General features: G+C 39.5%; 1 protein-coding gene and 1 non-coding gene across 8 annotated transcripts in view; both read left to right on the forward strand.

Moving 5' to 3' along the window:
• Khdrbs3 (KH RNA binding domain containing, signal transduction associated 3) overlaps positions 1-25928 on the forward strand; it is a 177467-nt gene that overhangs the window by 93083 nt on the left and 58456 nt on the right. For all 7 annotated transcript variants that reach the window (XR_012446453.1, XR_012446454.1, XR_012446455.1 and 4 more), the window contains 2 exons: positions 1593-1732; positions 11676-11871. Coding sequence is in view for 4 of the 7 variants with exons in the window: in XM_074069275.1 (XP_073925376.1) it covers positions 1593-1732; positions 11676-11871 (336 nt within the window). In the remaining 3 variants the exon portion in view is untranslated. The remainder of the gene's footprint in view (positions 1-1592; positions 1733-11675; positions 11872-25928) is intronic.
• On the forward strand, positions 15657-15851 carry LOC141421945 (U2 spliceosomal RNA). The gene has a single exon (XR_012446626.1). It is a non-coding gene; the product is annotated as a U2 spliceosomal RNA (small nuclear RNA).

Genomic DNA, 25928 nt, shown 5'->3' on the forward strand with positions numbered 1-25928 from the left:
TTTTGTTTTTGAAATTTCTTTTGATTTTTTTTTGTAATAAATCCATGAATAAGGCAGGCTTACTGACTGTATCTGTGTTTACTGTTACTAGAATGATCTTTCCAGAAGAAAAACTTAAGTATGCAACTTGCCTCTTGAACATCATTAAAGGATGCTCAGCACCCATAATTCTAAACATTCAAAGTTATCTTTCTTTTTTTTTGTCTGAATACTGGGGTTTGAGCTAGGGTTTCACACGTGCTTGGGCAGGCATTGTACCACTTGAGCCACATCTCCAGCTTTTATTTATTTATCTACCCTGGTTTAGTTATTTTTCAGGTAGGATCTTTTGTTTGCTTGGGCCAGCCTGAGACCATGATTCCAACAAGTAGTTGGGATTTCAAGAATGTATCATCACCACACGTGAATTATTGGTTGAAGTGGGATTTCACTGATATTTTGCCTGGGCTGGCCTTGAACCACAATCCTGATGATCTCTGCCTCCAGAGTAGCTGGGATTATAGTGTGAGCTATGGTACCTGGGTTGAGATTTTTTTCAGAATGACTTAAGGCATCACATGGTTTGGCTGGTGCTTTCCCTCTCTCTTTAAGACCCTATCCCTCCCCCAGTGGTTTTTTAGAGTTCTACCACATAGTGCTTTTTTTTTGATTTCCTGAATTTAAAGTTACTTGAGTCTTAGAATATTTTCCTTCTATGTAGAACACTTGGTTACCCCTCTTCCCTGCTTGTGATCATAGGTTCTCATTCATCTGTATAGGGTACCTTATGGAGAGAATTTACTCATACTGCTGGCATCTTACTTAGATAACTTTCCTTTTTGATTGTTTGGATCTGAATCTTTGTTTTAGAACAGATAACAATTGTATTTGTATATTAATATATTACTGTGTGTCTGTTGGTTGTTGAATGGAGTTGAGGGTGGTATGGAAGAGGAATTAAGGAAGACTCCCATAGTTTCTGAGCTGAGTATGTTTTTCCATTTTTATTAAGAGATATTCATTTGTACAGAGGGTATTTGTTGTGACAGTTCCAAATTGAGCTGAGTATATTGACAATACCATGTAAGGAGAAAGGAGAAGTGGAACTTTTCAGGAATAAGTTATATATTATTTCAAAAGTTGAACTTTGCAGCTTATGCAATATCTAAATGTATATAAAGTGCATGTGGTGTTAATTTCAGTTAAGACATCATATTGTATCTATTTATCCTCAGTTGAGTTCCTTGGTGGCTAAGATTGACTCCTCTTTGATTTTCTCTTACTTGACACATCATCGATGCTTAATAACTACTAGTTGAGTTATAAATACTAATGCCCACCTAATACTTATTTTTAATTTTATTATAAATGTTTTACCCCGAAGCTTTGCTGATGGAAAGGAATAAAAATCATAGCTTGGGGAAAATGCTGTGGTTTTCTTTTTTTTCCCTTTTTATAAAAATTTATTAACATGTTTTAATAAGGTCATTTTTTATTTTCAGAATTCAACTGTTTTCCTAACCATTTTTTTCTTTAAGAAATGTTTACTTTAATTCTAAATAATTTTTTATTGTTAATATGAGGCAAACCATTGTACCTTCTCTTCTGTGTAGGACTACAATGATGAAATCCGGCAAGCACAGCTCCAGGAACTCACATATTTGAATGGTGGTTCAGAAAATGCAGATGTTTCCGTGGTTCGAGGGAAACCCACCTTGCGAACAAGAGGTGTAGCAACTCCAGCAGTAACCAGGTAGGTGTAATGAATTGACTCACTCTTTTTCTTAGGTTTGTGTGCATGGCAACAGTTTTAATACTGCTCACATCAATAGACAGAAGCAGTTCTATTATTGTACCTATACAAAGCCTGTATTCAGACATTGCAATGTCACCTTAAGGGGATTTACTTTGGAGTGAGATATTCAAATCTAGGTTTAAAGATAACCCTTACTACTTACTAACTGACACCTCAGTCAAATTGTGATATACTCCAAGATTAATTCTGTAAAGTGAGGCTTGTTTTTATATAAGTAACTGTAAGGAACTGCCAAATAAAGACCACGCCACTTGTGGAAAATATTTATTAGGAACCAGACCGCAGGGCTGTCACTCTTGGGTTCAGAGTGCAGCGGCTTGGCTGAAATGGGTAGTGGGCTTTATAGGAGGGGCCAAGGCATGGGGGAGGGAGAGAGTTCCTGGTTTTTGATTATCTGTGATCACCAGATGGAGCAGGTCAACATGCCTGGCTAGTTGACTAACTGGAAGTTCCTGAGACTTTGCAAACAGAGCAGGGAAACAAGCAGGGGAGTTTGGCAAGCAGTCATCAATCAGGGGGTCTGATTTAGGTGTTAGCCTTGGGACCTTCTGCCCACCCCAAGAATGCCAGACACCTAACATTCCAGCCTTTTGTTGGTATTATGGGCGCCATTTGATCTAGCTGCTTCGTGCTGAGTGGGGGTGTTGTTAAGGGGGGAGTTCAGCTGGAATTTGGAAATTTGTGAGGTCCCCAGGAGTGGAGGCTGACGGTTTTTCCCAGGCTTCATTTGCAGACAAGGCCAATTGTTGTTAAATTCACCTATGGCAGAAAATTGAGAGCCAGATGAGGACTGAGAACTTATGTAGGAGAGGAAAAGGGAGAGAGAGAGCGGGAGAGGCGTGGGGCCCAGCAGTACGCAAGAGTACTCATCCTTTGCTGTAGTGGAAGAGCCTGAAGTTGGTGGGCAATGTTTTATCCTTAAAAGGTGCTGCCATTGGGGGATCCCATTGAGCTTGACAGCAGTGGGCATTGTGAGGATGACCAGATGAGGGCTGGTCCATCGAAGTCCCAATGGAGAGGGTAGATGATCCTTTAGGAGAACAAGATCCCCTGGTTTAACAGAAATTGTTATAGGGTGGGGCAGGATCTGGTCCGCAGGCTCTCTGAGAAGTTCCCGGAGGAGGTTAAGATAACGTAGATAGTCAGCCAGAGGAGCAGGGTCTGTTGGAGGCAAGTTTCCTAAGAGAAATGGGTGACCATACATTATTTAAGACCCAAATAGGAATATTAGGAGGAGCATAAAAAGGTGTCTGCTAAAGGCTGCATATCTAGGGATCCAGATTCTACAAAATCCTGTAACCCCCAAGAAAGCTTTAAGCTGCTTTATGGTATGGGGGAGTGGGAAATGGAGGACTGGGTTGATTTACTGAGTCTGTCCCTTTAAGACCTCACCTAGGTAGGTGACCTATGGGAGACATAATTGAGCCTTCTCCTTGGAGACTTTGTATCCCAGAGGCCAGAAAGTTTTAAAAAGGACTCAGTCACCCTGCAGATGAGGGGCTCTATGGCTCTGCATGGAAGTCATCAACATATTGAAGAAGGGTGGCCTCTGGGTAGTGCCAGTCCAATAAGTCTCTGGTTAGGGTTTGCTCAAAAAGATGAGGGCTGTCTTTAAACTCTTGTGGCAAAACTGTCCAGGTTAGTTGCTGTGAAGGGTTTGTGGAATCTTTAAAGGCAAACAGGGTCTGACTGACAGAATGCAGGTTAAATGTAACACTTTTGGATAAAAGAGAGCTTTAGCTCATTATTTTATATAAATCTACATTTTTAACTTTGTAAATGTTTGTACCATATTTAGATCAAGTATAGACACAATGCTGTTACAAGGTGGTCTTGTAAAACACATGAGCAAATATGTAAATGAACTCTGATTTAATAGTACTTAAAGCTTGACAAGATCAGCAGAAAACACAAATAATTTCTTTGATAAAATGCTTCCCTGTAATAGGTTTTTGTAGATGTTACTTAGAGCAGAACAATATTAAGATAACCTTGTTATTTTATAGAGAATTTGATTTTAGTTTGACATGACCTTAAAAATCTTTTAGGCAACTTTAGATTATAGTCAACTTTAATTTTATCACACATTGAAGTTTACCTATCTATATCCTTTCCAGTTGTTTACTTTGTAACTTGTATTTTAAAATTAACTTTTATAAGAATTTTAAATTTAAATCAAACTGTCTTTTTTTTGGCTGGTGGAGGAGACCATCTACCCCCACCACGGAGATCTGTGAAGGATAAAGCTTACCTGAGAAGTCAGGTAGCACAAGTAGGTGATTGAGGCCTACCTGCTACTTGGTTACCCTGGGCACCTCCGAGGTGATCTTGAAGGGGGCCGAGGTCCCAGGGCCACATCAGTCTTCTGCCGCCAGGCCCAAGAGGTCCATGAGGCCTTCGCTCTGTTGAGAGTGACCTACCTTGCAGAGACAAAGAGGGCAGTCATCCTCCAGTGTCTACTCTGGCCACATCGTGGACAGGGTCCTGGCATCGGGTGAGGTGAAGGGCAGTTTTTGCCCAGTGTCTTGCCTGGTTGCACTTGAAGCAGGCCCTTGGAGGTGTGCGTTGTTGTCCAGCCAGTCTTGAAGTTGGAAGAGGTAGCCTCTGGGCAGCTGCCAAGAGCTGGGTCTTTCACTGGTCTCAAGCCTCATTTCAGTTATTAAATACCTTAAATGCCATTTTCACAAGCTCTCCATGGGGGATTTGAGGGCCATCCTCTGCCTGTTTAAGTTTTCTTTGAATATCAAGGAAGGATTGGGAAATAAAATGAGAGTTGAGAATAATTATTCCATCCTTGGAAGATGGGTCTCATGCCAAGTCATATCATATGCTTGGGTTAGGTATTTAAATTCTGTAATATAGGAGGCTGAGTCATTAGAGAAGGAGCCAAGTCTCTTTTCAATTTGAGAGAGGTCAGTCATGGAAAAGGGCACATGAACTCTGTTAATGCCGTCAGCTCCTGCCACCTCCCGGAATGGGTAGAGATGGGCTGGACATGCCTGCGAGGAGGTATGGGAGTGGGCGTGGGACACAGGTGGGGAGGAGAAGGGTGAGGATGTAGCAGGGGCTGAGGGCCAGGCTGGCGGTGTTGGTCCCTTTGGAGCCGATAGCTCAGGGTCAATTGTGACCACTGTAGAAGGGGAATAGGGTGGCAGATGTTTGAGAGAGCCATCAGGGGTGGAATAAGGGAGTCTGAGTCATGAGAGGATAAGGTGGGAGAAGAGATTGATGCAGAGGACTGGTGGGAGGAGTTGGGAGGTGGGCAGACAGAGCTCGTGAGGTCACAAGTAAGGGAAGAGTATTCAGGAGAGGGTTCAGTGGGAGGGAGAGACACAGACTTTGAGGGGGGTTTGTCGCTGGCAAGGAGGATTTGAACGGCATTACAAGATTAGAGCAGGGAGGGTCAAGAGCAGAGAGAAAGAAAAGCTTGGATGAGTGGAGTTTTGGATCACTTGCCATTGCGATGGCAGAAATTATCAAGATCTAGAAGTGTTTGAAAATCAGTCACTTAGGTTTCATATCGTCTTGGAGACCAAGGAGAGGATATGGAGAAGACATCCCAGTGGACGTGTCTCATGTGGAGTGTGTGGTCCCCATAATGTAGAAGAAAAGAGAGAGAGAGAGAGAGAGGCAGGTGCCTTGGTGCATTTACTCTTCAGGCCAGTATAGATCTAGGTCAAGGTCTGGCCTCCCTGACATGACTCAAGCAAGGAGAGCAGAATCGTCCAGTTTCCATTTGGTCAAAGTAAGCTGGAGGGGCTGTTGAACTCTCACCCTAGGCGGAGGAAGGAGAACAGAGAGGGAAAGCAAGAGAAAGAGTGAGGGAGTGAGAGAGAGGGGTAAGTATCACCTGAACAGGTTCCCAAGGGTGGGCATCTCTAGCCTGGGTCACCGTTCATAGAGGATACCCAACTGGTTAGCCCAGGCATCCCTGTGCTAAGTGGAGGGGCACCTCAGTGGGCATAGAAGGTGTACCTGGAGTAGCGCCACAGCTAGCAGACCAGACAGAGCAGGCAGCCCCGAGCAGGGTGACACTTACCGAGTCTGAGGAGTAGGTCAGATAGAGAGCAGTGGAAGAGAGAGTCTCATGATGGATGGGAAAGTTAGCAAGGCAGTAGGGTCCAAATTCCACAGTCCGGAGGTATGTGGGGGTCAATTCAGCAGTCTGGGTCTGGGAGAGGGCAGGACACGAAGGCCAAGGGAGCAGCCCCGGGCCGGAGCATCCTGTTAACTTCTGCTGGGCTTCGGCACCGGATGTAAGGAACTGCCACATAAAGACCACACCATGTGTGGAAAAGAAAGATTTATTAGGAGCCAGACTGCAGGGCTGTCACTCTTAGGTTCAGAGTGCAGCGGCTTGGCTGAAATGGGTAGTGGGCTTTATAGGTGGGGCCAAGCCATGGGGGAGGGAGAGAGTCTTTGGTCTCCGATTATCTGTGATCACCAGATGGAACAGGTTGACATGCCTGGCTAGTTGACTAACTGGAAGTTCCTGAGACTTTGCAAACAGAGCAGGGAAACAAGCAGGGGAGTTTGGCAAGCAGTCATCAATCAGGAGGTCTGGTTTCACTGTTAGCTTCGGGACCTTCTGTCCACCCTAAGAATGCCAGGGACCTGACATTGACTAGCATTGACCAGCATTGAGAGGATGGTCCCTGCATTTCCCCTTGGATGCAGATGTCTGCATCAGGTGATCTCACCACCACACCAGCAACATCAAGTGCATCATTGGGTACCAAGTGGATTCAATTCGAAGGCATGTGTTATTTTATTCATTTTAAATGCCCCATGGTATCCACAAATTACTGAGCTGGTTCAGCCACACAAAGTTTTTATTTCTGTCTTTCAATTAATGATTACTTTTGATAGGAAAAAAGTATTTTAAGGAAATAAAAAAATCCAATATGACTGTCTCAAATTTATTTGAGGGAATTATTTGTAATTTTTAATCTCTGTAATGGATAAGGGTAAGACAGTTCATCTTCATGCCCAGCTAGTAACACAAATTTTTTTTTGTTGTTGTTAAACTGGTGATTATGTAGCTCTTTTTTAAGTAATTTCATGTAGAATTTTTGGGAGGGATGAAGAGTTACATCTTCTGTATGGCGTAGGTCACCAGGGTTGCAGCAGTTACCTGTGCTGGAAACACTCACTGCACCAGTCTGGGAATGGTGCAGTGAGGTTTCTCTATAAAACAAAGAGCTAAGAATAACAGATTTGGTATGGATTTCATGAGATGGTACATATAGATTCTCAGTAAATTGCAATCTGTTTGATTTCCATTTCTTCCACCATCAAATTTACTTGAAATCCTAAGAAATTACTTATCTGCTCTATTAGTTTTCTGTAGCTGCTGTGAAAAATTACCATGAGTTTGATATCTGGAAGAAATAGAAATTTATTCTCTTGCAGTGGAGGCCAGAAGTCCAAAATCAGTATCGGTGGCAGAGCCATTACACCTCTGGAGGCACTGAAGGAATGCCTTTCCTTTTCCCTTTTAGGTCCCCTAGTAACTGCCAGTGTTAGGTGGTTTGTGACCACACCACCCTCAGTCTTCACATTGCATTCTCCTCTTCTGAATCTCTCTAATCCCACTCTGCCTCCGTTAAAGGATACATGTGATTGTGTAGGGGGACCTACCTGGGTAATCCAGGGTGTTCACTTGCTGTATCTCGAGATCCTAAATCAAAGCTCCAAGATCCATTTTTCTAAATAACTTAACCTGTGCAGGTTCCCAAGATTAGGGCCGCAGAATGGTAGATGTCATGATACATTTGCTATGTCAGTTTTTCTTTGTTATGATGGAAGCTTGCACATTTCCCAAACATACTCCACATGCAAAATAAGATGCTTAAGAAACCTTTTCAGAAGTTTCTAAATCTGTCCCGTCCCTGTCCCTACATTTCCAAGCTTTGTTTACACGTGTATAAAGCATGCAGTGTGTGTTCATAAGCTATGTGCTTTTACTGAACAAACCTAGCAGATACAGACCTCGCAACCAAGGAATTATATCTGGACCCCTTTGAAATAATAGATACTTCTGTCTTTAGCTCTTACCCAAAATAATGCAGAAAATACAGACATCAAACAATAAGATTTTGGGAGTTTGGTTTTTGTTTTCTTGTGTTAGGATCAAACCCAGGGCCTTGCACATGCTAGGCTAGTGCTTTACCAGTGAACTACATCCCCAATCCTATATACAGATTAAAAGAGAAAACATCCTCTTATATTTGACTTTTATATGCCACCATTCTTTTTTAGTTAGTTAGTTAGTTAATTAGATAGGTAGATAGATAGGTAGATGATGGAGATAGGTGGATAGATGAATAGGTATAGTCCTGTGCTATATAACATTTCAATGATGAACCATTCATACAGTGGTAGTCTCATTAGATTATAATGCAACTAAAAAGTTCCCATATCTTAGGGATGTGATAGCCATGGTAACAGTTTAGTGCAACACCTTACTGTAGTGTCTGTGGTGGTGCTGACATAAACAGAATTATGGTTCTGCTAGTCCTATAAAAGGGGAGCATGCACATTTATGTCCATTCTGAGTGCAGAGTAGGCTGTGCCATCTGGGTCTGTGCAGCTTCTCTTTGTGCTGTATGCACAACAAATCTCCCGAGTTGCTCAGAAGGTGTCCGTGATTAAGCAAATCCTGACTGTGGATAGAGGTAGAAGTAGATCTCACTGTTTATATGTCTGTATATAAACTTTCTTCTAGTGATATATATAACCTTATGCAAGGAAGTTTAGTGCAGAAAAAGTACATGTCCCCAGTGTTTATTATATTTTTATCTGTATCTACATACACATATGATAAAATTAATCCCGTGTTACTTCTTTCACTTAAGATTAAGTAACCCTTGCCTAGACCTTTTTGCAGACTACAAACACAGGTGAGTGTCCCCTGGATAAAGAGTGTCACGTTCAGATAGAGCACACGCAGTGCAGTTGCGAAGAGGACGCTGTGTTCCTGAAACCATATCTGCCGTTGCTACTGAAGATAATTTCCAATTTGTCAGTTTTTGTGTGAAGTTCAGTATGCCATGAAGACTTGAGGAAGACAGAGCCTCATTTATTTTGGAATGTAATATACTTGGAGAAACACTTTCATCTGTCCATATGAAAAATCATTCCTATTGATCATAGCATATGTGTTGCTTGTCGTTTAAAGCTATTTCATTTTCTTGATATTATATATATTATCTGACAAGATTATTTTTAAGTTCACATTCAAACCTTGGTTTTTAGTTTGTGGTAGACCTATGACTAGTTCAGTGCTAGAGGTGAAAGTCTGTATTTGTGTGCTAAGGTCGGCATGTGTTTCTGTCAGCTCATGTCCACACACCTCACTTTCTTCCTTCAGTTGATTGTAGTCTTTCTTGGTCTCAAATGTTTCACATTTCCTGTTTCTGTTATATAAAGTTCATATTCCTAAGATGAGGCGTTTGAAGCTGTTCTGAAATTTTTTTCTCAAAACCTCTTCCGTGTGGTCTTTCACATGTCTTTAACTGGCCTGGACTAGAAGCTTTGCTTCATGAAGCTTGTGCATGTATCCTTCAATGTCATCATCCACATTTTTTCTTCTGTCTTCAATTCTGTGTCTTCCTTCTTCCCCTCACCTGTTGAAGACCACCTAATCTTTACGTCATAGCCTCAAACTTATTTTAACAAATGCATAGTACTTAGTATTGAAGTTTTTTCTAAGCACTTTAAAGATATTAACTAGTTTAGCTTTCCCAGCAATCCTTCAGGCTAACCTTATTTTGTTACCTCCACCATTGCAGATGAGGAAAGTGAAGTCAGAGAGGTCAGTTGCTTGCCCCAGGCCAGCAGCTCATGATTGATACAGCCAGGTTGGAATCCAGGCAGTCTGCTTCCATGATCCAACTATTCCTCCCTGTTTTATTCTTCTCTTATGTTTTTCATGTAGAAGAATTTCTTCTTTTTATTCCCTACTACAGCTTTCCAATAGAATTTTCATTTTAGCACTTTTATTATATTTTTATTAAGGTACACGATAGCACTTTGAATATAAGTTATGATGAAGTATTTACTTACTAGTTTTTCTCATGAAATCACAGGTATTTGGGAGACTAATGGTCCATCTAACAGAATAAGATAATAATGTTGAAATTAGGGTAGAAAATCTCACAGACCCTCAGGGTAAAGTTAGTACATGTGTGTAACATTCTGTACAGTTGGTGGAGTTGATTTCCAGATTCGGTTTTGAATTTGCTAGTAGGGAAAGCTGAGGAAAACCTGGGTATAGAATTCAGGGTCTGTTTGAAGTCAGTAACAATACAAAACAGAAAGGAGCATATTTATTGACACCTAGCACTTTCTAGTCCTGAGACATGATAAAGATGACACAAACTGGTCTTCATATGGTGCGGTATATATAATAATATTTTCAGTGTCATTCTTCTTCACCCTATCCACTTGCTGAATGGGTCATTTTGATTTAAAACTCCTCAAATCTATTTCTCTTATTCTCTTTCTCCTTCCTTCCTACCATGATTTACTGTTCCAGTTTTCATTCATAGTCATGGTGATCATTTAAAATTAAATTTGATAGTATCTTCATGTTACTTAAAAAAGAGCTTCTGTTGCGGCTATAAGAAAACCCAAATTTGCCGATGAACACTTTTGTGATCTGACACTGTCTTCCACTTGTGAATGTATCTCGTTCCTTTTTTCCACCTTACTTAACTCCAGCCATGCTGGTCTCCGTTCTCCTCCTCAAGGGGGTCACACTCCTTTCCCAGGCCCTTTGCATTTGGTTTTCCTTCTCCCTAGCATGCTTGGTCTCGGGTCTCTGGATCCTGGTCTCACAGCACTGAATTCCCAACCTACACAGACTGCTGATCACATCATTGAAAGTAGCCATCCCCTCTAATCCAGAAGCTGGTTCCTAACACCCTATCTTGATTATTTAGTATCATTTATCAAACTGAATTTTGTTAATGTAGTTCTCATTTTGTTCCTTGGCTGAATTTTCCAGGGTATTTGCTTTGTGGGAATGGGCACGTGGCTCACAGTGGAACAAGTTATTACTGCAATCTTCATGTACATGACCCACTGTTACCACTTCAAGATACCTCCCTGACACCTGTTGTAAACAATCTGATGTTAAAACCTACAGCGAGAAGTAAAGCAGTTTTAATACCTTTTTGTTTTACTTCCAAATGAGAGAGCTAAGCTTATAGTTTAAAATGGGAGCTGAGAACATTCCCTACCTGCAGTCTTCCTGATCCCTTCCATGGTCCAGGAGACCCCAGCAAGAGAGAATTAGGGAAGCAACACAGATGTAGAATTGCCTCCACTCCAAGCAACACATCTTTTGTTTTGTGTTTTTCTCTGTTGGTCTTTCTACCCCACATTTGCCTGATGCTGTGGTGGCATGGTCTGGACTAGAGACTGTCCTCTACCATTTTTGTAATTCACAGTTGGCTTGTTCTGTGTTGCTCTACTGTAGCTTGTATTTTCTCCCCTAGCATTCCTACCTGTGTGTTTTCAGGCAGTTTTAAACTTTCTGTGAGCCTCAGTTCCTTGTCTGTAGATAAGAAACCTAGAGTCACATTTGGATGTGACTGGCATGGCATCACCCAGAAGTCTTCAGTACATGTGGCCTTGCCAGAGATCCACAAGCCAAGTACAGTGTCTTGACACTGTTGATTTGACCATGGTGCACTGCACTGGCTGCCTAGATAACTTAATTTCGTCTTTGGAGATTCCACAGCCTCTTGCTGTGGTTTCTTACCTTGTGTGGTTTCCTTGTTGAACACTGATTTGTCTGAGATCTAAATGTATGTAAAGATTGGAGTGTTAGAAACTATGACAAATACTGTGAGTCTGACCTTCGTGCTTACAGGGGAAGAGGAGGAGTTACAGCCCGGCCTGTTGGAGTTGGTGTACCAAGAGGGACGCCAGCTCCCAGGGGAGTGCTTTCTACCCGAGGACCAGTGAGCCGAGGAAGAGGACTTCTTACTCCCAGGGCAAGAGGAATTCCCCCAACTGGGTACAGAGCTCCACCACCACCTCCAACACAAGAGACCTATGGAGAATATGTAAGTGATGATGTCAAATAGCAGCTTTATTGATGAAGTTGACCCAATCTAGACAAAGCCCTGGATGTACTATCCTCCTTCTCCTCATTTTAGATCTTAAATATTCTAACTTAGTTCAGCAAATATTTATTGAATGCTGAGTACTAGATGTGTAAAAATGGCCTAGCCTTTCTCATCAAGTAGCTTGAGTCTATGGAGTTCTCTCACCAGGTACTTAGCACCTCCTTACACAGTTTCCAGAAGGTTGAAGTAATCACCTGGGCCACTGACAACCTCTTTAGCTTTGTCTGTGACCCCACTGCATTGTGACTGCATGAAAAACATGCTATGTATGTCTTCTTGTGCATTCAGACCTGTGCTCATGCTGCCAGCTCAGCATGGAATGGAATGATCTTCTCCGATTTTGTCCTACTGTCTCCTATTTCTGCTTCTAGACTTAGGTCAGCTATTGCTAAAGGAACTCAGAGGAGGTAAGGGCTGACTTATTAAGGTTGGGCATTATTAGCTATCCCACCTAGTCTGAACTTGCGGCAGGGATGGACAGTGTTTATCTGTTTATGCTTTGAACAGAGAGCACACACTGGGAGTTCAGTGAATTATATTTAACAAATTCCATAACTCCGTAACAGATTCCCCATTTTCTTACTCACTTGTGGAAGGATGTGGTCCTGTCTCTTTTTATTTCTTATAATTGGATATGTTCCTGTTTCCTCATATTCTTATCAAACTGACAGTGCTAATTCAGCCTTGAGTTCTTCCTCATATCTTGAATCCCCTGAAGGCAGGAGTGCTGGTGTCAGTTTATTTATATTTTGGCTCACCTGGACTTCTTTTGGGCTTAGATTTAATAGAGACATTACTGGATGATGTACTGGCAATTGCCAGGCAGGGTATTGGAAACCTGGATCCTAGGACCCATTTTGCCTTACAGTTGGAATGAGTTAGGCAGTTTAACTTTGGGGTTCACAATACACATATTTCAGAAAGACGTATTGCCTTCTTCACATGTGTTAATTCATCTTCCCACTAAGTAAAGGTTACTTGAATTTCTACCGTGTTGCATGGACGTGTGTTTCTCTCAGCAAGTGGACACTACTCAGTCTAGAGTGGAATTAGATGAATAAATCCAGAAATTTCTTGTCCAGGGCAGGAAAAGCAAAGCAAATGAAATTCCTTCCTTCCTTCCTCCTATTTATTTTTGATTTTAACTTTTTTGGTAGATGATGGGAAAGACAGTGACAGCTGAACTGACAAGTGTTCTATTGAGTGAATTCACTCTTTTCCACCCACTACCATGAATAATGGCCCTGTAGAGGCATCTTCTGTTCTTTCAGGAGCAGACAAAGAAGAGTAAGCTATGAAGGAAAAAGGAATCCTTCACTATGTGAGTCTCGTGGTCATGCCTGGGGCTCTCCCAGGCACTGATGTCACCACAGTTGTCATTTCTACATGGACCAGTACTCTTTCCTGACAGCCATATTTGCCATTATTGTTTTAATTGGCATGGAAGGCAGTGTTACCAATTCATACAGTAACAACTCTTGCACACATAAAACTATGGTTGCTTTTCAGTCTGGTTAGGTGGTACAGTGAGACACAGAAAGCACAAAATACAATGGGAGGTATATTCCTTCCCCTGGATTGAACACTGCTGTGAGGGTTCAAATTACAAATGTAGTCATTGCCCTACTTAATTTGGTGTCTGTTAGTCCTAGAATATCTCTTTAGATTACTATCCAAGAAGAAGAATTTTCCCCATTTAGCATAGCATTTTGCAAGCCCTCTTGACATAGCTGTTGTAAAAGCTTCAGTAGCTTCACACAGTGCATCATAAACATTGTTAGTAGCTGATGTAAGGAGTAGACAAAGTCCCTTCTCATTTGCTGTGGGATGCCCTTCAGATTTGTCCCATTCACCTTATCTTCCTCTCCTGACCCAATTCCCATTGAATTTCTCTTACCAACCCTCAAATGTTACTTGGTGTAGTGCACTTGGTGTAGTGCAGACACTACCCATTGGTCTTAACTGCTTGAAATCCTGAAGGTTACTCACATGTTTAGCTTGCAGCATGGGGAGGGGACAAAAAGGAAACAAAGTAACTTTGTTTCTTTATTTTCTTAAGATAGGGTGAGGTAGTAAGTATACTGTAATTCAGAAAGGCAAAGGTCCCGTAACACGAAGAAGTGGAAAAGTTGGTCAATTGGTCTTAACATGTGCTAAAATATTCTTTGGAAGTAGAATAATCACAAATTAGATTCTAAACTCCATAAGCATGGGGATTTCCCTCCTCCCTCATTTACCTTTTTATTTCTACCACCTACTATAAGGTCTGGCACATAGTGGGTCTTTAATATACTTACTAAATGAATGGACATGAACGAATGAATACTTTCAGGACTAAGTTTTAGAAAACTGTCACCTGTGGAGTACTCAATAAAGATGGCTCTGTGTGATTTTTCATTTTGTACTTACAGAATAATTTAGGTATAATATAATTTAGCATGTAGCTATGCAGTGCAGCAATTAGAACTTGCCACCTTTGCTACTAACTTGTGGAAAAAGAACTGTAGTTCCTCACTTGTTTACACTCTAAATACTAGCACAGTTCCTGTCATACTTCGTAAATGTTTCGTGGATTAAACAACCTTCTCCAAGACTTGATAAGTCTTCCTAATACAGGCTACCACTGATTTGATTAAATGTTTGTGTCCTATGCATCAATAATTCTCTGTTTTAAGCCATTTTATGTTGGTTAGTGAAAATGGAGTACTGTTAGGAAGAATGGGATAGGGTTAGGATTTAAAAATAAAGCACTCCTACTATGTTTATTGGCAAAAATAAAATACCATTTTGAGTATTTAAAAATTTCAGTGCATCCATGTCTCTTCAGAAGGACTTGTCATTCCTTTGAACTTAGACATGTTAATTTTACAGATGTTCTTGAGGCTGGGAGCTTAGCTCAGTGGTAGACCATTTGCATGCTATGGATGAAGTATTGGGTTTGTTCTCCATTATTGAAGATAGTAATAATAACAACAACAATAATAATAAATATGTTCTTGAAATACATTCATAGTAATGAAAGCTTTATTTCTGTAGAATTTGTTTGATTATATTTAAACGGCTTGGTTTACTCTTCATTTTTACATTGATTTAACATCTACCATCTGAAGCCATTATTTCAAAAATAAAAGATGAAAGAAAATCACAATTTCTTTCTTAAACTAAAAATGTGGTAGAAGGATTCCAATGCTTTCAAATCCTGGCGCAACTGGTGCTCTTTTTGATAAAGTATGTTTCAATACTTCGATATTCAATATTCTTCACATTATGTCTGCTAAAATAAAAAAGCATTTTCATACTTGTGTCTATACTTGGTTAGACACAAAAGAGACACAATTAATGGTATATGTTCAAATTATTTTTTACTAAATAGTTACCCTCATCAAAAGCATGTGCTTTATTATCCCAAGTGAGAAAACCTGACAATTCAGAGGAAATGGCCTATGAAAATTAAACCGATTTTTCAAAAGGTGAGTTGGCGGAGATATCTGATCATTTATAATGACAATCTGAGCAACTGTTCTTCATCAGAGTCACCGTCACAAAAGACCCCCTGAGTGTATGTCATCAGGAAGAACATCTGTTGTCAGATAAATGTATTCGACTGTGGGATTATTATTCCAGGAGTACACATGGCATACACAGTAGCCATTTGAGTAGAATGGGCTAACCACCGAAAGCTCAAATACTACTCTAAGTAGTATTTTAAGAATAGCTAAGAAATACCCTTCACTACCTTTTGGCTGAAAGCAAGTGTAATATCTGTTGTTAGCACTTTAATATCTGATGTGCCCTGTATTCAAAGACAATGTATTACGTGGATTTTTGGAGCAGGGAGAGGGGAAAGAAATTCGCTCCATGCACTCCACACACCCACTTGGTATTGTAGTACCTCCAGGAGGAAGGATGCACTCCCTTGGGGAATTTAAGGGAGAAAAAATAGCTCTAAGAAAACAAGGCAATTCAATATGTTTATCTTTTTTTTTCCACAAAGAAGAAAATAGGTAATGGATGTGTTTGAGTATAAATTGGAACCTTCTGCTGTACTTTTAACTTAGAAAAATTAGACATAATTACAGTAACTCCTCATCTCTTTTTTTGAGAATAAGAAGTACTTCTTTCCCAAAATGACGTTGATTTATTGCTTAAATCCAAATAATTAAGTAACTGAAAAATTAATTTGTGCAACCCATAATACATTCACGAAGAGCACTTTAACAATTCAAAATGTCTGTGTAATTAGGCAGAAAGAGGTGCCTCCTAGAACCCAGCTTACGTGCGAATTTCTAACGTGAAACCACTTGTGGTAAGTTGCTGTAGGGTCAAGCATCAAAAAAAAAGAAAAATGTAATCAGAGCAAGCGTGTGTTCCTCTAACATATATATGGTAGTTGTATTTACTGTCACTGAAGGACCTTATTAATCAGTTTAACCTCAGAAACTGCAAATGTGAAAGGCCTTTATCAGGGTTTTTAGTAATTATAGTCCATATTGCTCGGAGTTAGTGCTGAGAGGGGTAGAAAAAGTGGCTGCTTGCATCCACTTTTTGTCCCAAGGACAAGGCTAAGATGGAATACAGCAGGGCTCAGAAAGGAGGGAAGGAAAGAATGCATGTGCAAAAAGGAATCATTCAGAAAGCCCAGGACCTGTAACCTCTTGAGCTGTGGGCTTATGGACTCAGTGTAATTGTAGACTTGTTTGAGTTGGTTCTGATGCCTGAAGTCAATATTTCAGGCAGACACTGGCTTCCTTCAGAAGCTCTGGTCCCTGATGGTCTCTGGACTCCATTTTGAAATGTTCTTTTAATGTGGCTTTCGTTGCTATTTTTCTTTTTTATGTTTGCAACCTAAACATTTACATGTCAGTGACTACTTTTCTCTGTATTCTTCTAGTGCTCCCCACATTTCACTTTTGCACCATATGTGCATATATGGATTATTTCCCATCCCAAACAATTCTCTGTGAACAGGGACAGGGTGTACTGCCATATAACTAACTCAGCTCTGATGCTAACTACCAGGAGTTAGCACAGACCCCACAAGACTGCCCCCTCTTCAGAAGCCAATCCTAAGTGGCGGGCCCCTGGGTTATCCACATCTTCTGTCTGACTTGACTACAAATTGGTGATTCCCATAACCTCCTTCTCAAGTCTGGTAATTTGCTAGTGTGTCAGAACTGATGTAAACTCTTTACTTACTATTACAAATGTATTATTACAGTCATAAAATAACAGCTCTGCTTTAAAGGAGTAAGACATAGTTTATACTCAGGGCCAAATATGAGTGACCATTGCCCAGGAACACAAATTCAAGTTATACTGAAAGACATTTCAAAATAACAGAGGTAACCTGGACTTTATAGCCAGATTTTAGATACGCTATCTCCCTTACAAGGAGAGAGAAATATTTTAGGATTGTAGAGAATCTTCATCTCTTCAGGATGAAGTTGAGACTGTTCTGCATGAGTCTGAGGCTCTTCCTGACTATTCTCCCATTTGACCATTGGCCTCCTCGGCCTCCTGCTCTCCCCACGTTGCCAGTGTGTACTCTGCCTACACCAGTTGCAGCTCCTTAAACATGCAGAGGGCTTGAGCACTGTGTTCCTAATATGTGCTCCTGGTTTTCTTTAAATGCCTTTGTTGTTTTGTCTGTGCCAAGTCTTTACTGTTTATTCTTTAACTCTGAAGACTTTTTGGTCCTTATCAGGCATAGTTAATGTCAAAGGACAAAATTACAATATTTTAGTTTACAGATCCCAATTGCCTTTGTTTTTGATTCTAGAATTGAGCAACACTTGATTTCATAAAACAGTGATTGTTCAATGAACTGAGCCAAAGTGGTTGGTTATATAGACAAAGGGATGAAGCAAGCAGAAACAATAAACAAAAAGCAGATTGGTCATTTTGAAGTTACTTACATTGTAAGGTAAAGACAAGAGATGGGAAAATAGAAAATAACAGGTTAACATCAGATTTCCTTTCTTATATAAGGATTAAGGCAGAGAGAACTCTGTGCCCTTTGGAATTGGCTTGTTTATCTCTTTAATTCTGATTTCTCACGCCAAATAAGCAGTTCATTTTCAGCCGGGTGACATAGACGTTTAGCACGAGTGGCTCCATTTTTGCTTTCAGTGGAGGCCTAGTTTTTATTTTATTTCATTTTCCAAAACAACAGGCTCCTATAATTTGTATTTAACCCTAGTAGCATCACCCCTTTAGCATTTCTCACTACCACAGTGCTCGCTTGTTTTTGTCTGCAGTTGACTGAAGGTTCCTTTCAGGCAGGAGGTATGTCTTTGTTTTATCTCCATTTACCCAGGTCTTTTCATAGGGCTTGACATTTTGGAGAAAATAAGTAAGAGTATGGAGGATGGATAACTTGGCCTTTATTAATGACAGCTGACTCCTGCATCATGCCGTGTGTTATGTATACTTTTTTTCAGTGAAATAAAGCTGAGTATCTTATGCCAGTTTTAGCAACCATAATAGGGTTCGTCTAGTGAGTAAGTATAAAGGATTGTATAATATTTAATGAAATGTCCATTCTGAGAGACAGAATATGTGGCATCTAATCCTTTTTTTCAATAAGACCATCTGTGATGTTCTTGTGCAAAGAATTTAACCTTGTGGGCCTCAGATTTTTTTTTTTAATCTCCAGAATGTTGGTGATAATGCCACAGCTAGCACATCAGCAGGTCAGACCACATGATGTCCTTAACCTCAGTCCAGCTGGAGAGTTCTGTAACAGATTGGGTATTTTCTGTTGAAAGCTGGCTTGCACTGTCAGCCTAGTGATGGTTTAAGAAAACTATTTTCATCAAGTAGAAACCTTGATAGTGAAGAGAAAGTCACAGAATAAAGCAGATATTTTCAATGGTAATAGAAGCAAGCTAAAAGTAAATGACTGGTTCTTTTAAATTCTGAAACAAAGGTTTTGAAAAATTTTTAAATCAGATTTATAAAAAATATACCCTTGTAATCCTTTAAGATCTCTAAACTGAAAATTTCAGAGAATTTTAATCGTATAATTTTCTAAGTCATTTAATTATGATTGAGTCAGCCTTCTATTCGTAGTAATCACTTGCCATTCACTAATGTCTATTGATGTCTTAGCTCGGTGTGATCACTCTGAGCTTTTGAGGATGAGCTGAGAGTTAATCACTATTTATTTATTTGTTTGTTTATTGGGGTAGTACTGGGACTTGAACTCAGGGTCTCAAGCTTGCTAAGCAGGTGCTCTACCATTTGAGCCACTCCACCAGCCATTTTTTGTGTTGGTTATTTTCTAGATGGGGGGGTCTCAGGAACTATTTGCTCAGCCTGGCCTCGAACTACAATCCTCCTGATCTCTGCCTCCCAAGTACCTAGGATTACAGATGTGAACCACTGGCCCCACACCGCTTAATCACCTTTAGAACATTGAATGTGGGGCATTCTAGGTGCATTCATACAAGTTCATCTCAAATGCTTGTTTCTTCAGCAGGTATTTAATATGCTTTTATTACCCAGCCAAAACATGCTTATTGAATAGAATGTGGAATCACCTCGTGCACTGTGGTCATGCCTACTTAAGGGAGGCAAGGCAAGGCCAGGCTTTAAAGGTCACACTTTGTCTTCAGCACATGGTTTTCAATTACAGAGGCCGTGGAGGCTCTTGGAGTTTATTGCACAGCTCTGAGTAGCAGAGCTGAATACATCTGACAGCAATATCCATGTGCTTTTCCCTCTAGATCCTATTGTCCAAAATTTCCAGTGGGGAGCATACAGGTATCAGTATGTTGGCGTGTCCCTTGGGGGATTTTGTTGTACAGAAAGCCCCACTGTAATGCTACCATTTCACTTCTGCTATTGCATATGAACCTCACAGTTGCACTCTCAGGTCTGTACCATATGGAAAGGATGACCAGCACTCATTACCCTCAGATCAGCAGCAAAGCCAGGTCCACCCAGTGAACTCCATGGGTGAAGAGTATATGGGCCAAGATTTGATCCTTTAATCTTTGTCTCCTACTCTAAAAGCATTTATTCACAATATTCTCACTTGTATATTGTTACCAGCTAGAAAAAATAAAATGAGCAAAGAAATATAAAAAACAAATATGAGACAAATCAAAAGTGTACATCAAGTCATAAACCTTTTTTCAAAACTGACTCCTTTTCCAGCATGCCATACTAATTGAAGAAGATCTTGAGCTTCCTTGATGCTTCCTTATAAAATCATCAACTAGTCTAAAGGTCAGCGAAGAAGCTATAGCTTTCACTTATTGTAAATATAGAAGAATGATCCCTAAAGCAACTGTCATTTAGAAACCACCATAGAGTGGTTACAGCATACCCTTCTCATTTATTCATGATCATTTGGTATATTGTCACCTTTTAAGTTAATGTAAGTAAAGGCAACAAGTCAGTTTTTGATGAATGCACTGTATTAATATGCTGTGCCTTCTTCCTCTGCTTTTTCTTCTTTTCAGTTCTCACTTCAGTCCTGTAAACTAACATGGTCCACCTCTGAATAGCTACAGCTCAGAGGGCTCAGACAGAATCCTAGTTTTCTCCCAATTACAGCTGTCATAAGTAATGAAACTTGCACAGCCTCATATCCTGGCAAACATCTTATATGCATTGGTTGCATCCTTAAAACAGCACCATGACATAGCTATCTTTTCACAGACAGAGCTGATTAGTACAGAACTAGAATTCAGGCCTTGCTGGCTGGTTCCGGAGCCATGGGCCAGCACCCTGTCAGTTTCATCTAATTCCAGACTTTGTCTTTGCAAATGGAAAAATGACAAATGAATGGGACAAAGTATTTAATCTCTTAGCATAAAGTTTGCTGTATAGAATTTAGAGCAAGTGCCATGTGATTAAGGAATAATTGATTTTATCTATCCTTTTGCAAGTGCCATGGAATATTTCCTCATAGGATATCTGCAGTTGGTTAATTTAATCCAGGTTTTAAGAGCCAAAAAGATTGTTTTGAATAAAAGAAGAGATCTGAGCCTTGTGTTCTATGAGCACCCATGCCTCTGCCTCTTCTGTCACATATGGCTCATTAAGGCTGTCTAAGGTAAAAGTTGTCTTGAAGAAAAACACTGCCACTCGCATAAATGATATCCTCTTGAAATGCAAGAATGAATGCAGGGTCCACCACATCCTCCATTGCGATGAGAATGAATTATGAAATTTTAGTGACAAGGAACATCAGCAAAGTTCTTTAGGGAAAAACACATGTTTTTAAATGTACATGTTATTCTTTACTACAGATTTTGTTTAAAGAGTCAAGCCATAATCCTCATTCTTTTGAAAAACCTAGAGCTCACCTGAAGTTTTAATCATATGACTAGTTTGGGGATTTTGTACAGAAGATTGTACTGACAGCAAATTTTCAGAAATATGGTGACGACTGGCATAATTTTCGGCAGTTAACTAATCTCTAAACTACTTCAATTATCTTGCTTTCCATAGTGAGAAATTTAATTAAAACAGTGCAGATTGTGAAAAGGTTATTTATGAAAATGCATTTTAAATGTGAATTGAAAAGCCTAAGGACACCTCTTTATTTTAGATAAAAAGATAAAGGTTCTATAATTTTTTATATTCACTTTACCAGAAGCAAGTAAGAACAACAGTATGCAATTTGCTGGAAACATCTTATCAGGAGCCTCACAAGTAAAATCTTTTTCCTAAATTGATTGAATGATTGACTTATTTTAGAAATGTAAAACTTTAAGAAATAATTCTAGATTTTAAATATATAAGTACAGGAAAATAGGGTAGGGCATAATGGTTTTCAGTTGCCTTGAACTCAAAATAGTCTCTATGCTAATGGGGTGAATTTTGGAGTAGTATGTCTGATTTTTTTCTCTTTACCATAGCAACGACAATAACAGTATCTTATCAAATAAGTAGTGGTGGGCTCTGAAATGACTGCACTAAGGCATGGAAAGCACTTTTGACTTTGTAATTAGGCTTGCCCATCCAAGTTCTTTAGTAGAGTGGTGTATGTGAACTAATGTGACAGATGAATCATATCCTTCAGTAACTGAGGGCTAGAGCAGGAGGGGGACTAGTGAACTTCCATACTGGTTCTTTGTTTAATTGTTTCCTACAAGAACCTCCCATCTTGGTCTCTCATTTTCATTGAGCATTTAAGTAGCGTTCATAGAACTCAGTCTCTGCCTTCAAGTAAATCAGAGCCTGGGAAGGAACACAGTGTGTGGGAGGAAAAAAAATATTTTCCCTCTACCCTTCTGAGTTCTTCACTGGGAGGGGCTCTTGTGACAAAAATAAACAACAAATGGAATTTTATTAACATGAATATTTCCTATGTACTTTGGAGAATCCCAGGAAATGAGCATTTTTAACAAAGACCAGTGTGTTTTTAGAGAAGTGACAGAAAAAGGACTTGGAGTCTTTGAGGGCAGCAGCTTGTTTTGTTTCTTGAAAATTCTTCTTGCGTCATCTCAGACTCATGAGGGTCTACAGTTATCGTCAGTGATCAGTCTTCATCCTTCTAGGTAGAGAGGGGAGGAGGGACATCTTTGCCTTTGTAAATTTATGCCTCTTGGGTATATAGGGTAGGGCAAAGAGCTTTTCTTGCATCTTTTCGTTCTCATTTGCATTAAGTTCAAAATAATCCTTATCCAAAAGTGGCAAATTTTGGGGTGGCATGTTGGCCTACTGTAGTAGTTATCCCACTCACTTTGAATCTCTACAGAAACCCCTATTTGTTTTAGGTGTTTTTTGGAGCCATGTGTGTATATTTTATTTAGAATACTTGTCATAGAATAATGTAACACTCCTTTGTCTTGTTGTTTCCCATTATTTAAGTTACTGATGGTAGATGCTATGAAACCTTTTTATCTGCAGGGCCCAGTATATAGTAAGAACTCTGTTTGGTTTGTTGATACAGAGACAAAACACAAGTAACATTCAAAATAAGAGCACATATAATTGATTTATATATACCAAGAATATTTAGAGGGAACCAAAGAGGGAAAACTTTCTAGAAGATGTAACATTAAACTCATTAGGCAAAGGGACCCATAGCACTGAGGCAGAGAGCTGGGAGGACTTTCCTTGGAGACACAGGCAGGCCACCAGAATTTTGATGGTGGTATACTGTCGGTGAGACTTACTATCACCTTTATCCCTATGTATTTATTTTTATTCTGTGTAGTTCATTTATTGGTGGAATGGAGTGGGAGGTACATATTAGGATATAGACTTCTAAAAGACACTTCAGAACTATAGTAGTTTAAAATTAATAATTTTTTTTTTTTTTTTTTTTTAGCAAAAGCAACTTAAAATGCAGCCACATTGCCAAGTTGGGTGATAACTTGTGGAAGGCCAGCTGGCCTCCAGGATACGCAATATAGCATAGTGGTTACAAGCAAAGTAGGAAGTCAAACCAACTAGTTTTAAATCCTTATTTTGCTTTAATTGTTTTCTGAAGTACTGGGGTTTTGAACTCAGGGCCTTCTGCTTGTTTGGCAAGGGCTCTACTACTTTAGCCATACACCAGCCCTGTTCTACCTTTCATTGCTATGTGACCTTACCAAGTTGTATAACTGCTGTCTGCCTTGGTTCTTCGTCTACTAGTAGACAGATTAGTACTTAATAAATGGGGTTCTTATGAAGACTAGACAAATTACCATATGTGAAGTACTTAGAATTATATCTGGCACATAAAAGGTGATTATTAATGAACAAGTATTTTCATTACTGTTGACCTAAAAAATCTAATTTTCTGTTTACCAATGGAGCTTTATCTTTCAAGGAAACATCTTACTGTTTCTCAAACATTAGTATATGAAAAGAATAATATCCAGCAGCATTTATACTCAGCAGAATGACTAACATTGAAAAGATAATTTCAAGTGTTGCCTGGGATGAGGTGTAGCAGAAACTCCCTATACTTCTGTGGGAGTGTGACTTGTACTACTACTTTGGAAGAATATTCTGCACTATCTTCTACAACCCAGCCATCTATCCCAGGACCTAGTGATGACACGTAGATGCACTGGAGTCACAGATGAGAATGCCATAGGTACAAGGTAGGAAGGACCAAAATACTTATCAACAGTGGAGTAGATAAATGATTTATGTGGTAAAATCATATAAAAATATTTTAAAGCAGTGAGGAGGAACCAGTTGCTATTCTATACAACAGTATGGGTGATTCCCACGGACATAATGCTGAATCAGTGAACTCTGACACAAACTAGTTGCTCTGATTCCATTTATGTTAAAAAACTCATAAGCAGCAAGAACCTTCTGATGGTATTGAAAGTCGTGATAGTGACTATGTGGGATGCAGATAGCAACTGGAAAAGGGCACAGGAGAGAGGTTTTGATGGCTGCTGATAACTCTGTTTCTTGATCTGGGTGCTGCTTCTACCTGGTGTATAACCAGCTGTGCTCATGTGATGACAGTCTCTAAGCTGTACGCTTAGGATTTATACCTTTTTATGACCCAATTTTTGCTTGAGTAAAAAGTTTAAAAATATCAATTTGTGAATTAAGAAAATTGTACTAATAGGTAGACTTAAAATTAGCATTTGTAGCAGAAGTAGCACATCTTCCTTTAAGTGGGACTGCTGTTAAACCAAAGGACAATCCAGAGGTTGAGCAAGGAATAATCTTAATGCTACAATTACAAAACTAGTGGCCTGGAGCTCATACTTTCATCATACAGAAGTCTATGCATTTTGGTGTGCCAGGGGTCATTTCCACCTTAACAGTGGGATTAAAATCACTTGGTATGTCTTCTTGGGCCAGTCATTGTTTACATAGGAGCCATTTATCTCAAGGAAGTTCACTTGGAAGAATGAGTACATCACTGTAAATCCATCATTATCTGTTACATATTCATTGAGAGAGTATTTGTGTATGCTCCACTGCGTTGCAGGCATTGAAGATACAGTAATAAGCAAGGCAGATTAAGCCCCTATTCTCATAGAAACTACATATCTAGTGGGAAACATAGGTAATAAACAAAAAAATATTGGATATAAATAAGAATCTGCTCCCAGATGCTGTTGCTGAGTATAACTACAAAAGGTGAAACAAAAACAAACAAAAAAACCTTTGAAGGCATAAAAACTAAAAAGAAAAAGAAAGGAAATAAACAGAGCCAGCAGAGTGGCTCAAGCACCTGCCTAGCAAGTGGGAGGCCTGAGTTTAAGCCTCAGTATCACACACACACACACACACACACAATTTAAAAAAAGGAAAGAAAGAAAGGAAAAGAAAAGAAAATTACTGGGTCAACAATATGGAGAAAAATCAAAGCCAAAAACTTAAGTTTAGTATTTCTGACTAATTTTCTCTTGGAGTGTTTTTTATCAGCAGCTAGGAGTTGTGTTTTGATTCCCATTTTGCATATTACAAGTGGGGTTTGGTGAGTCTTCAGAGAGTTTAGTGGTTTTCCCAAAGTCATACAGCTAGTAAGGGGCAGAGCCAACATTAGACCAGTTTTCACACCCCAAAGACTAGCAGGAACAAGTGGCATTAGTCTAGAAGCTACACTGTCTATTTCTATAGCCATGAAATAAGCAACCAGGCCATGTGATTTTATTGTGAAATGAATTGTGCTTTATTCAATGATATGAAAGAAGTCTTGTTTACAATTATTAATACTGTGATTTTTGTCCTTAATTATAAAATAGCTTATATGTTCACAGTCATTAGTGACACTCATAGTTGATGAGACACTGAAAGGATATTATAACCCAGAACCCTAGTTAAATGAACTTCTGAGAAGACTTTTTAACTGTTTGTTTCATAAACTCAAAATAACCATTTTGAGACTTAAATTTGATTTTAACAGTGCTATATATGAAAACGTTTTACTTTTTGAAATGAGAGATTATCACTCTAATTAAAGTATTACATAGCATAATTATCTTCCTTTTAAAGGACTCTAAACTGAAGCAATATTTTAAATCAGTCTTTTTAAAATTCTCCTGTCTGTTTTAACATAGTTGTCTCTGGTT

The sequence above is a fragment of the Castor canadensis genome, chromosome 3, assembly GCF_047511655.1.
Source record: "Castor canadensis chromosome 3, mCasCan1.hap1v2, whole genome shotgun sequence".
Classification (NCBI taxonomy): domain Eukaryota; kingdom Metazoa; phylum Chordata; class Mammalia; order Rodentia; family Castoridae; genus Castor; species Castor canadensis.